Source organism: Coffea eugenioides, chromosome 5 (assembly GCF_003713205.1).
Source record: "Coffea eugenioides isolate CCC68of chromosome 5, Ceug_1.0, whole genome shotgun sequence".
In the NCBI taxonomy this organism is placed as follows: Eukaryota; Viridiplantae; Streptophyta; class Magnoliopsida; order Gentianales; family Rubiaceae; genus Coffea; species Coffea eugenioides.
Window position 1 is genome coordinate 22,877,120 of NC_040039.1, and position 13,894 is coordinate 22,891,013.

At 37.6% G+C, this 13,894-nt stretch overlaps 2 protein-coding genes across 2 annotated transcripts; one reads left to right on the forward strand and one right to left on the reverse strand.

Annotated features, from left to right (window-relative positions):
• Positions 1 to 3,500: 3,500 nt before the first annotated feature.
• LOC113771265 lies at positions 3,501 to 5,171 on the reverse strand. Its single transcript, XM_027315865.1, has 2 exons — positions 4,277 to 5,171; positions 3,501 to 3,820 (listed from the first exon to the last, which is right to left on the reverse strand). Exons 1-2 carry the CDS (start codon positions 5,169 to 5,171, stop codon positions 3,501 to 3,503), a joined length of 1,215 nt encoding a protein of 404 aa, XP_027171666.1.
• A 5,852-nt stretch (positions 5,172 to 11,023) lies between these two features.
• LOC113771266 lies at positions 11,024 to 12,778 on the forward strand. Its single transcript, XM_027315866.1, has 2 exons — positions 11,024 to 11,033; positions 12,060 to 12,778. Exons 1-2 carry the CDS (start codon positions 11,024 to 11,026, stop codon positions 12,776 to 12,778), a joined length of 729 nt encoding a protein of 242 aa, XP_027171667.1.
• Positions 12,779 to 13,894: the final 1,116 nt, after the last annotated feature.

Below are 13,894 nucleotides of genomic sequence, written 5' to 3' on the forward strand. Positions count from 1 at the left end.
AAGGTTTTAGGGCAAACGTGCTACGTGTCTCGAAACGTGTTGATCGAGGAACGTATCGTGAATTTCACCTTCGTGGAGGAATTCGCATCAGGTAAAGGACTATAAAGACCATAAGGTTAAAGTTTAGACTTAGCTTCGTGGCAAGTGATGCACTTGGCCACCATTCGTTCCACATCTCGCTTCATCCTTGGCCAATGAAAGTGTTCTTGAAGGATAGCTAACATCTTAGCCACACCAAAATAACCTATCAACCCACCTCCGTGTGCTTCCCTAACAAGTAAAGAACAAATAGAGCAGTTAGGTATACACTGTGACGGCCCCACCTCCCCCTAAGGCGAACCAGAGGGTTCGGCGGGTCGCCTGCCCGGCTCTTGCCGGGACTCAGTCGCTCACTACATTCCTCAAACAGATTACAATATAAATCTCAAAAATTACATCAAATTCTGCAATAATTACATAAACGAGTATATCAAGTTATACAAACCACGAGTACCAGAAGTACCCTAGAAAAGCTGATAACTCTAACCACCATGACAAATTTATACAACTTAATAGTCCACTTCTAACAAGTACAAGTTCAACTTATCTAAACACCTTCCCGAGCGATCCCCGCGTCGGCCCCCTGCTAAGGAAAACAAATAGAATGGGGTAAGCTATAAGCTTAGTGAGTAACCAGGGGTAAAAATGTAGTTTTTACATGTCAACATTTGACCAGTAAGAGCAAAGCAAAAGCAGAAAAGTAACACTACATAGTAAGGATACGGGTGGCTCCCAAGCCAACTCTTTTGTCGAGTTTGATCACTGGTTGACCCTTAAGATCCTGAGCTACACAGCTCACTTCTCTTGCCCAAGTCACGAGCAATAAATGCTCTAAAATATTTTTCAAGCAATAAATACTCTAGTTCAAGCAATAAATGCTCTGGTTCAAGCAATAAATGCTCTCAAGCAATAAATGCTCTGGTTCAAGCAATAAATGCTCTGCAAATATTCACAAGCCATGAATGCTCTATAACAAATCATAAAAATCATATTTCACAGGTATGAATAGCAATTAATGGGGTTTAGATCGAGTGCGATAAAGTACACCCTCGCCTAAGTGCCCATTCATAGTAAACTCATTTTTTGTATTGAGTTACACAGAAATCCTGATCACTCACCTAAAGAGCAAGTATAACGAGAGAAAGTACGGAAATGAATTCAAGTCGCCAGCTAGTGGGCCCCACCGGCTCCGTCTAGCCCGCCTTCGCCTGTAGCAGAAGGTTGAGCCATATCATCACACAAACAACTACTAAAGGACGCAAATTAAACAAAACGGCAAAATCGGCACATGCACGCGTGCGGAAACGGCAACGGAAACGGCCAGATTTGGCACCAAAAACCGTTTTGATCAAAAGTTAGGCTGGGAATGTCGGATCAAAGTGGGTGAGACACCGCTTCGAAGCTATGAGGAAGGGCTACCATTCTCATGAAGACACCTTAATCTAGATCTGAATGGAAGCAGGTCGAAATTATGGAAAACAGTACCAGAAATTTACGTGTTCGGGTGACGAACAGGGTTTGTTTGCTGGACCATAACTCACAGCTCACAAATCCAAATCAAGAAATTCCAAAGGCGTTGGAAAGCTAGGACATAAGGCTATAACTTTCACGTTTGGATCAAAAGCTGAATCAATACAGAGCATGGAGAAAAATGGGTCCAAACATTCCTGTCAGAACTGTCCAAATTCGAAGGCAGTTCTGACAACCGATCTTGTTTTGGTCACAACTGGAGCTACGGGACTCGGATTTGGATGAACTTTATACCGTTTCGAAGCTGAAACCAAGATCTATATTTCTTATGAAGGGGTCAACACCCAGATCGTACGTTATCAAAACAGACAAAACAGGGCAGAAGCTAAATGCAGAACGTACGTAAATTCCAGGGTACAAAACAGGTGCGAGTGTTTTGGCTATAACTCGGGCTACCTCAGTCCAAATCAAGTGATTCTAAAACCATACGAAAGCTAAGAAACAGGGTTACATTTCATCAGAAGGCCTCAACAACCAATTCGGAAGCATTCCTGACCAAAACAACCAATTATAGAAGCAATTCTCCAATTCGGGTAAAACCAGGACAGCAATAGTAATTTCAACTTTTCTCATTCTACACTACTCCGATTGACCTGAAATTTTGTAGACACCTCTAAAATGTCATTCCCTACAACTTTCATGTTTTAAGCCAAGGCCAATTCGGCCTCTAACTAGGAGTTATAAAACCGGACAGAATGTAGCTTCATGAACCCTAGGTTTTTCCATTTTCTTCCAAAACAGAAATTACTTGCAATCTTCCACTTTTTCCACCTTCTAGATGCCTTATATACCATTTCCAATCATCATACAAAGCCACAACATATGAATCATATTAAATCAGAAAATTCATGATTAAATAGAAAATGTCATCAATCTTCACCATAAGTCATGAAATCATCCAAAAAATCACTTGTTCAACTACCACACCTACTAATTTCATCTCATAACCAACAAGGAAACAATTTCTTAACCACTTACCTTACAAACACTAGATACAAGGTAGATGAGAGTCTCTCCCTCCAAACAAAAACCACCAAGCACTTCAATCACTCCTAGTAAGTAAGTTTTATGAAGGAATTTGAGAAATAAATGGTTGGATTACAAGATTTGGGCAAGAAAAGGGAGCAAAAATTGAAGAGCTCTCTTTCTTTTCTCTCTAGAGTTGGCCGACCAAGAAGGTGAAAATGAAAGACAAATTTTGGTCAAAATTGGTTTAGTAAAGGTAAAGAAAGACTAGTCAAATGCCAAGTTCCAATCACAAGGCAACATGTGTCCATTCCAAGCTTATCTCATTTCTTTTTGTCTCTCCAATACAAATATCTTAACACTTTATAAAATAATATCACTTAATACAAATTTCCAACAAGTTGTCAAAAATATAATGCATTTACCGCACTAGCGGGTCCCACGTCCAAAATACGCTCTTAATTTCTCAAAAACTAACTGATACTAGAAAAATCATTTTAAAACTATCTTTGCTCATAAACTTTATCTGGGGAATTTTTCTAAGAAAGAAAATGTAGAAAAGGCGGGCAATTAAATAAAATAAACCCTAAAAAATTAGAAATTTTCCGGGTTCTCACTCTCATTCTTTTCGGGGCGTCACATACACAACCAATTGAGGTAAAAGAGAAATCCATCAAGGATGTAGAATTTACCTTGAGTTGCTGAACCACAAGATGAATAAATATCTGAGAAATCTAGGTCATTAAAGTATAACTCTTTAACTAACTCAAATCCTAACAACCTTGCATCAAGTTGAGTAAGTAAAGAGTGACGACGCCATAATGCATCAGCAACAACATTAGTTTTCCCAATTTTGTATTTGATCACACAAGGGAACGTTTCAATGAATGCAATCCACCTCACATGATGCTTATTTAACTTGTGCTGTGACTTAATGTGTTTAAGTGATTCATGGTCAGTGTGTATTAATGCTGCCAAGTCTCTAAAGCACGAACTAAAGAGTACAACTCTTTATCATATGTAGAATAATTCAAGACTGCCCTATTGAGTTTTTCACTAAAATATGCAATTGGTTTGCCCTCTTGCATTAAGACAGCGCCAATACCCATCCCAGATGCATCACATTCAATCTCAAACATTTTGTCAAAAGATGGTAATGCAAGTAGAGGTACGTGTGTGAGTTGGTGTTTAAACATTTGAAATGCACATTCTTGAACATCATCCGACACAAATTTCTCATTCTTTTTAATCACAGCAGTTAAAGGTGCAGTAACGGTACTAAAATCTTTGACAAACCGTCTATAAAAGCTTGCGAGTCCATGAAAGCTGCGTACTTCTCCCACCGTGCTTGGAGTCAGCCACTCTCAAATGGCTTTGACCTTGCCTTCGTCTACCTTGATTCCCTATTCACTTACAACAAAGCCTAGGAAGACAAGCTGATTAGTACAAAAAGAGCACTTCTTGAGATTGGCATATAGCTTTTCCCTTCGAAGTACATCAAGAATAAGTTTTACATGCTCAACATGTTTATCTAGGCTCCTACTATAAATCAGAATATCATCAAAATACACAACCACAAATTTGCCTAGGAATGGACGAAGCACATGGTTCATTAATCTCATGAATGTATTAGGTGCATTAGTTAGTCCGAATGGCATAACTAACCACTTATACAAGCCATGTTTGGTTTTAAAGGCTGTTTTCCACTCGTCTCCCTCTTTCATCCTAATTTGATGATAACCACTCTTTAAATCAATTTTTGTAAAGATCATAGCACCATATAACTCATCTAACATGTCATCAAGTCTAGGAATAGGGTGACGATATTTTACCGTTATCGCGTTCACAGCCCTACAATCGGTGCATGTTCGCCAACTTCCATTTTTCTTAGACACCAAGATAACGGGAACCGCGCACGGACTCAAACTCTCCCGTGCCCATCCTTTTGTCAAGAGCTCATCTACTTGGCGTTGGAGCTCCTTGGTTTCATCCGGTCCCATCTTGTAGGCTAGTTTGTTGGGAAGTGAAGCGTCTGGAACCAAATCGATTTGATGTTCAATTCCCCTAATTGGTGATAGTCCACTTAGAATCTCATCGGGGAAAACATCATCATATTCCTGCAAGAGAGAGACAATACTTGATGGTAAAGTGTTAGCAAGGTCGCTTGTAATAACCATCACCTCTTTGCACAAAAGGACAAAGACTGATGTATTAATACTTAAAGCTTTCCTCACTACATTGCCCTTTATCAATAGATTTTGCCTTCTCTCTTTTTTTTCTTCTTTGGCCGGTTCACCATTTGCCTTTTTCCTCTCAATTTTCTTGGCCTTTTCACTTTCTTTTGAGCTCTCGGCTTCTTCTTTCTTTTTCTTCTTACTCTCTAGCTCACTTTCTTTTATCAAACTCTCTTGATCCTCACAAACTTGGCTAGGAGTTAGTGGTACAAGAATAATCCTTTTTTTGCCTTGCTTGAAGGAGTACTTGTTGGTAATGCCATCAAAGGTAACTCCTTTGTCAAATTGCCACAGTCTCCGCAGTAATACGTGATTTGCTTGCAACGGGAGCACATCGTATAGCACCACGTCCTCATACTTCCCAATTCGGAAAGGTACTTGGACTTGCTTGGTTACTTGCATATCCCCACTATCGTTCAACCATTGCAAATGGTAAGGCGCCGGATGTCATAGAGTTGGAAGTGCTAGTTTCTTTACCATTAATGCAGTCGCGATATTAGGACAACTCCTGCCATCTATGATCAAGCTACACACTTTACCTTTGATATAGCATCGGGTGTAGAAGATATTCTCCCGTTGTGCATGGTCAGCGGCCTTAACTTGGGTTGCTAGAGCTTGTCTAACAACAAGTCCAACACGTTCATTAACCGACAAGGCTTCCTCTTCTTCCTCTTCTTCAACAAGTGATGGCATCTCCTCATATTCATCCTCATCATCGGTGACAAATTCACCACTTGGCAAGATGATCATAGTGCTTTGGTTCGGGCATTGACTCGCAATGTGCCCTCGGCCTTGGCACTTGAAGCACTTGGTGTCTCAGTTCCTCCCTGTGCTCAATTCAATGGCAGTCTTAGTTGTTGTTTTAGACTCCCATTTAGTCGAATCCGGTCTTGGCCTTGAGGAGGTAGAACTAGTTGCACCTTTTTCCTTCTTCTTTGGTATTGCATTTCGAGGATAGGAGGGTGAAAAACTGGTGTAGTTCCTTGGCTGATCCTTCCTCTTTAATCTCCTCTCAATCTTGATGGCCTTCTCCACCAAGTCTCTGAGCTCCACGTAATGTTGTAACTCCACTTGTTCAGCAATTTCGGCCCTTAAACCGTTCAAGAAATGCGCCATTGTTGCTTCCCGATCCTCCGTGATGTCCACCCTCAACATGAGTATCTCCATTTCTTTGTGGTAGTCCTCAACACTCCGTGTTCCTTGAGTAAGAGTTTGAAGCTTTTGGTACAAGTCACGGTAGTAATGATTTGGTACAAATCGCTTCCTCATTAGATGCCTCAACTCGGTCCATGTTTGTATGGCGGGTTCCCCACTCCTCCTTCGACTAGTAGAGATTTGATCCCACCAAGCAACAGTGTAGTCAGTGAATTCGACCACGGCCAACTTTACTTTTTGCTCCTCCAAGTAGGTATTGCAATCAAAGACAAGTTCAATCCGTTTCTCCCATTCCAAATATGCATCGGGGTCCGATCGTCCTTGGAAGGGTGGAATTTTCATTTTTATGCCTTTGATGGTGTCACTTGATGGTCTAGCATCCCACTTGGTTCTCCTTTGCTTAGGTTCGTATTCGTCGTCCGAAGTAGAGTTGCTAGACTCATGCACATAAGTCTTTCCGCGGCTGCCTTTAGAGCTCCCTCGTGACATCTCCAAGCTGTCAATTCGTTGGTGCATCACCTCCAGCTTCTGGTCCATCATGCGTCCCAAATCACCTTTTATTGCCTCTGTAAAAAGGTTTAAAATCAAAAGCTTGGGAGTTTGCTCCTCCTTCGTTAGTCATGGTGAAGTGTAAGTTACGAATCGAGAAGTGAAGAGAAGTAATTTACCTCACACACTCCCTCACATGTATGCCCTCACTCTCGTGTTTTCACACACCAACCTCTCTGATGATCTCACCAATTTAATTTTCAAGGCCCCTCGTTCAACTCCTTGAAGAAGTTAGAACTCCTTCTAGTGTTGTTCAACTCACCAACCAAGATCATACGATGGTAGCAATTGAGAAGAAGAGAATGATGTGACTGACCAAGACAAGATGAATGACTCAAAACTGAAATTTCAAGTAGCCTAGACAAGACTCTACCGAAGGAATGACACTTGTTTTGCTGGAAATTTTGAATCACTGCTTTCTTGGTATTTCGGGCAGCTTATTGAGGGATATTTGGTCTTTTTGGGGTGGTCAAATGGTACGTATTTCAGCCCTTGAAGGTTAGCTAATTCGGTTCACAATGGTGTTGCAGCCGATTTAGGAAACAAGTGCTAAAAGAGGTGGCAGCTGTTTTAGGAAACGGATTTGGTTTAGGAAACAAGGGTTTGGGAAGTTGGTTTTGGTCTGACGTAGGGCTTAAGGTGTTTAGGATGACTTGGATTTGGTTTCTTGGCTTTTTCTTGGCTGACTACAATCCCAAAAGCTCTAGGATTAGAAGTAGATGAAGATTGGGACTTGTTCACAATTAGGAAACTTGAGCCGTCATCTTTCTTTCCTTCTTTTATTTCTCTTTTTTTTTTCTCTTTCATTTCCTTCTTTGTGGCTCTCTCTAAATCTCTTCAAGAAACTCAGATTTAGTCCCAACAACTTCAGATCAAGGTTCAAGATTTGCCAAGAAAGTTGAAGTTTTGTTCCAAGTATCAAGAAATCCTCGATGTTTGGACAAGAAATTCAATAATTCCCAAATCAGTTTTGGTTGATCCAAGAACTTCAAGAATTTCATTCAAGAAGCTCAAGAACTTCTCAAAATATGTTTTGGTATCCAAGGTTTGCAAGAAACAACACAAATTTTCAGAGATCAAAGGCTCACAAGTTTGGTCAGCCTCCAAGAAAGTTTTTTTTACTCAAGAAAAGTTGGTACGCGACACCTTTTTTTGACTTTTGTTGGGTTGTTTTCACAATCAAACGACACAATAATCACAAGATTCACACCACAATCTAGACAGATTGTGGACTACAATCACACCACAATTCAGTAGCAATTAGCGACTAAGATTCTGGACAGATTGCAATCACAAGAACACAAGCCTACTTGAACATGATAAGAATGAACAAGGAAACCCTAGCGGCTGCAAATTTTTTTCATTTTTTTTTGTTTTCTGGACAAGACATGACTAACCACAACAATTAACAACAAACTAGACACAAAAACATGATGACACAAATCTAGAAAATTGTGGACAGCAATCTAAGACACGAAAATAGAATTTTGAAACTTGCTAGAATAACCCTAACGATAGACTCAAAATAAGAAAAGGGATATAACGTGATACCTCTTAACTAGCTCTGATTACCAACTGATACGAACGTCATCAACCTTGTGACTAAACCCGTAAGAGACAAGCTCAGGATCGATAATTGGTATCAAGTTTGGAAGCGGAAGACCTCAACCCGTTAATCACGTGGTTAACGAATTTTGGTATGAAAGGTAGTAGACGCCACAATCAAACGTGATCTTTGATTGATAAGTCGCGAACACTTAAAGGAAACTCTAAGATGTTCAAGAAGCTTATGAGAAAGCCAAGAGAAAACTCTCAAATCTGTCTTATTATTCAATTAATGAAAACGTCACCCTAAGTAGGCTATTTATAGCCTTACAAGTAATAAACCTAATGCAACTCGAAAAGACTAAAACAAGACAAGGTTTCCTAAATAATAGGCACTAACAATCGGCCCTATTGCATGCAAGTTAGCCGACTTTTATTCATTACTTGGAATGACTAAAATGTAACTAAAAATGACTCCAACTTACTAACTAAAACAACTATCAATGCCACTATTCCATTTAGGTCAATCTTGATCCTCTTTCAAACCTTCATGCTTAAGACCCTCAATGACTTTGGGAACAATTTCTTGACCTTGCACCTCTCGAACAAGCCCTTGAAGCTCCTCTCACATCTTCTTAGCTGGAGCTCGCGTCACCGATCCTAGAGGCACTCGAACCTTGTCCAATGGTATATCTTGATTTGTATCACTTCTTCTTCTAGAAAAATTTTGAGTGTAATGCTCCTCTTGACCCTTACTTCTTCATCTTGCACTTTAGATTTTAGTTTCAACTAATAAGAAGTTAGAGAATTTTTCAAGGATTCAATAGACATAAGATTCAAAATTTTTGCCTCTTTAATAGCCATGGCCTTAGTTTTCCATTCTTTAGATAAAGTAATCAAGATTTTTAATAATATCATTGAATCGGGAATACATCTTATTAATATTCTTAGGTGGTTCCATCATTGTTCATATTGGTGACAAGTAAGGACTTCTTTTGTTCTTTAATATTATCACTACCTTCATTAATTTCTTGCAATTTATCTCATATTTCTTTAGTAGACTTACAATCTTTAATTCTAGTAGGTTCATTGGCATCTAAAATGTGCATTATACAAAACATTTATTGCCTTAGCATTAAAGTGAGATTAGTTTAATTTTAATCACGTAATTCACTTTTATTTTTAGGTAAAATAGTGCCTTCATAAGGAGTTTCATCAATAATATACCACAATTCAATATCTATAGATTGTAAAAATATTTCCATACATTCTTTCCAAATAACATAATTCACACCATTAAACATAGAAGGCCTAGTGATCGATTGACCATCTAAAAACAAAGCATTGTTAGTTGCCATATCAACTATTAAGCCAATTGAGTTTAATCTCTCTAAGAGGCCAAACTTTGTTACCAATTGTAAGGTTCCAAAGCAACATATGAGGAGGGAGGGGTGAATTAGGTTGATTAAAAACTAAGAAAATGATGGCAAATTTTCACCCAATTTCACTAGCGAAATTAACCTAAGCGAACACACATTTAAGTCAAGAAAAAATAAGTAAAGATGGAGCAATTAAACCAGACAAGATAATTAAATAAAAAGAAAAGAAAAAAAAGTAAAAGATAGACAAACAAATTTATTATAGTTTGGTCACCCTCCTTAGTGCTTATGTCCACTCCCATAATTCTTCAAGTTTGAAATTCAATCCATTAAGAATTTCTTTCAATATTCGTGATGCAAATCAACTTGTACAAAGAAGGGTTAACCCTTTCCTCACTCAAGAACTCTTACACTTTTCAACCTCACAAAGATTACAAGTATATCCATACACGAGAGTTTTTTTTTCTCCTTAAAATCACTCTTACAAAACTTGTAATAGTGTACACAAAAGTCTTTAAGTTGTTCAGACTTTATAGCATTTATAGGAGTTCAAAAATTTGCCTAAAATACCTTCCAACGATCAAGTGTTTAATGCAGGAGAAACTAACTGTTAGGAGCGTTGGACGGCCAATTGTGTATATATTGTTCGAAGCCTGCATTTGATCCAATTAAGAAGCCTCTTCAGCTAAGATGATCAGACGACTGACGAGAACATTTCTTCGTCTGAGAGTGTGTCCGATAGGGGAGAAGAGAGCTCCAAACCTTGTCCATAACTTTTTGGACGGCTGATAGTTAAGGTATACATCCGATCCTTCGTTCGATCATTAGGGATGGCATTTTTTCCAGTTGTTTGAATGACCGATCATATAGCATTCATTCAAGGGTGCGTCCGATGCTGAACAGGATTTCTTTTGTATTGTTTCCGATAGTTGATCATTCCGGTGTACATCCGAAGGTGTATCTGATAGAGAGCGACAACTTTTATTTCTTCTCAATTTTCATCCATTCTTTTTTAAAATGTTTGAGTACTTGTTTTAACAAGATTTTCATTGAAAAATATTAGTTCAAGTTATCATTTTGACTTGTTGGTTATGAAAACCAAAGATTGACATGTAAGACTTGCCTCATTTAGAGGGAAATTATGATCCATATGATTGATTCTAAAGTGATTGATATTCTAATTAATTGATTGACATTTTGGGTGATTGATATTCTGATTAATTGATTGACATTTTGTCAATAATTAATTAGTATCTTTCATTTGTTAGTGATTGATTGATATGTATTGTTAATTGATGTCTTATTCAATCAGTTAATCAATCAAATCAATCAATTAGTCAGAAAATATTAATTTCAGTTATGAATTTTGGCAAGATTTCCTTGATGGAAGGAAACCCTAGAGATTTTTGTATTTGCCAATAAGGGTTCCTAGCCTAGCCTACAAATAGCCTACGGTATTCCATCAATTGTACACTTTTTGGTCAGGCATAGGCTAGAAGATCCTTACTCTAAATTCTCCTTCTACTTTTCTCTTCTTCTACACATCTGCATAGTTTTTTTGTCTACACAGACAAGAACAAGGCAAGAAGACAAGGAGTTGAAAAGATCAATTTCTGTTCAACAACAATGGCTGGAGGTAAATCATTTAAATTTTCGATGATTAGTACAAATTATTTGTACCTATTTAGTTAACATGTGGTATCAGAGCCACCCTCTAACCATGTTGTTTAACATATAACTTCATGGTTTGTTGGCAATCTAAGAAAAGTTACATAGATTCATTTAATACTAAATGAATCAAATTCAATTTGTCATGGTATCTATGTATCCATTATCTCAGTGATTGAGAATTAATGGCTAATTCCATGTATATGTATCATCCTTGTGATGATTTATTTATCATGCAAGTATGTGTCATACATCTATCGTTAGTATAATATTTAATTTTCATTTGGTTATGCTTGTATATAACAACATAACTAATTATATCTTGCATGAATTATGATTAGTATACTTATGCCTTTTGACTTTGCATCATGTATGCTAAAATGAATGTTGAACTTTGCTTTTGGGGCACTTTATGAGTTCTATTTAAATAACTCCATGACTCTTGAAATTATTGGTTAATAATTGGCATCAACAATTTGTTTGTTTGTCGCACTTTCGCCTAATTATTTAAAATATAATTTGTAACATTTATCAACCTTTCATTTATGTCACCTATTTAGATGTTATCATAAAGATTTTGCATCTTGTATTTAAGAGTAGCCACAGCATCTTATATGCTTGATGGTTAGAATTTTAATCACATAAATGTCTAGTGATTACTTGAATAACATCTAATTAAGTAAACAATTAATTTATTAAAATTATCACTTGGCCCACAGGAAAGTGATAGTTTTAATAAGATTAGTTGAAATAAGATGGTAAATTTAACATTGTGCTAAGAGATTTTCCTAGACCCACAGGTATGGAAAATTTCTATTTTTGTTAATAGTTTTAATTTACCAGTCTTATTATAAAGAAAGTAAATTCAATGCGTGTTTGGCAACCTCTACCCATAGGAAGGTTTGAATTTATTATTTGAATTAACATTGGTTAATTCAATCCTTATGTCTTAAATTTCATAGCAATAATGTATGTTTATTCTTGGATATTGCAGTTTTTTCTACCACTACTCTTTTTAATGATTCATCTCGTATTCCAATGCTATTCGGTGAAAACTACACCGAATGGAAGGACAAGATTCTTCTAACTTTAGGGAGTATGGATCTTGATTTGGCGCTTCGTGAGAATGAACCACCCATTTTCATGGATTCTAGTTTGTCAAATGAAAAGGCTACTTATGAGAGGTGGCAGCGATCTAATCGCTTAAGTTTGATGCTCATTAAGTCGCATATCAGTCAAAGCATTAGGGGTTCAATCCCTGATTGTGACCGAGTCAAAGCTTACATGAAAGCAATTGATGAACAATTTGTAAACTCTGACAAGGCTTTGGCTAGCACCCTTATGAAGAAACTTGCAAGCATGACACTTGACAAAAGTAGGAATGTGCGCGAGCACATTATTGAAATGAGGGATATTGCGGCTAAACTAAAGTCCCTTAAAGTTGAGATTTCTGAATCATTTCTTGTACATTTCATTCTCAACTCTCTTCCGTCGGAATATATTCCGTTTAAGATCTCTTATAACACACATAAAGAAGAATGGTCAATTAATGAACTATTGACCATGTGTGTTCAAGAGGAGGAGAGATTGAAACATGAGACGCCAGATTTTCATCTTGTGACTCATGGTAAAGGAAACACAAAGTCGTTTTTGCAAAAAGAAAGGGCACTGGAAGAAAGATTACCTCAAGTACAAGAAGTGGATCGAAAATAAAGGTAATCTCACCTTTGTGTGTTATGAATCTAACTTTACTGAAGTTTTTGATAATGCTTGGTGGATTGATTGTGGTTCTACAATTCACATTTTCAAAACCATTGTGAGAACCCTAAAATTTTCACATATTCTCCGCATTTTTCTTGTTTATTCTCACTTCCCTTTTAAAATGAAAATTTGCTAACCAAGTTTTCTAACGAAGGTTTTCATTATAAATGTGAGCGTGTGGTTGTGTATATTACGTGTATTTGTGCGAGATTATATATATATCTTTGTTGGAAGTACGGACGAACGCGGCATGTGAACTTGGAAAGAAAAATTTCTGCTGAAAATGTTTTGTACGAAATCCGGCCGCAAATCAGGCCAGTTCTTCGCCGGATTGTTGGCCGGATTGCTTGAGGGATTTGAAAAAAAAACTTTGATCCGCCACTGCCTAGAATCCGGCCGGATTGTGACGTGGTAGCTTCGGCAGCCAACTTTGACCAGTTGTTTCTCTCCATACTTATCTTGTTTTGGCTGCAATTGCTCTTCATTTTTCATCTTCCTTGGCCGGCTATCTTGGAGAGAAAATAAGAGAGGAAAAAAACTCCATTTTCTTCACTCACTTGTTTGCCTAAATCTTGGGTTTTAACCGGTGGAATTAAAAACTACTCCGTACAGGTGCTAGCTAAGAAGGATTGAAGGTCTTGGTGGAGTTATTTTTGAAAGGGAAGCTCTAAGTTGCTAGCTTTCTTGAGTTTGAGGTAAGTGGGATAATAAAGTATCTCTTGCTTTGATAATGGTAAATTGGTGGTTGGTAGAGGTTAGTTATGCTATGTTGTAGAGAATTTCATGATTTTAAGTAAAGTTGGATCAATTTCTGATTTATTGGGGAATTTTCTGATTTATAAGATTAGTGTTAGTTGGTCATGGAATGGTAGCTTGATGTGGTATAAAATGAAGCTTGTGCATATGAATTGTTGTTAATTGCGGAAAATTTCTGGTTTGTGCGGAAATTCCGATTTTAGGGTTTAATTTGGGGCTTTCTTATGGTTGGTTCTTAAGCTCCTAATTGGCTTTGATTGAAGGGTATTGTGGTCCTAATTGGATGTATTTTATTACTTATGAACCGTATGT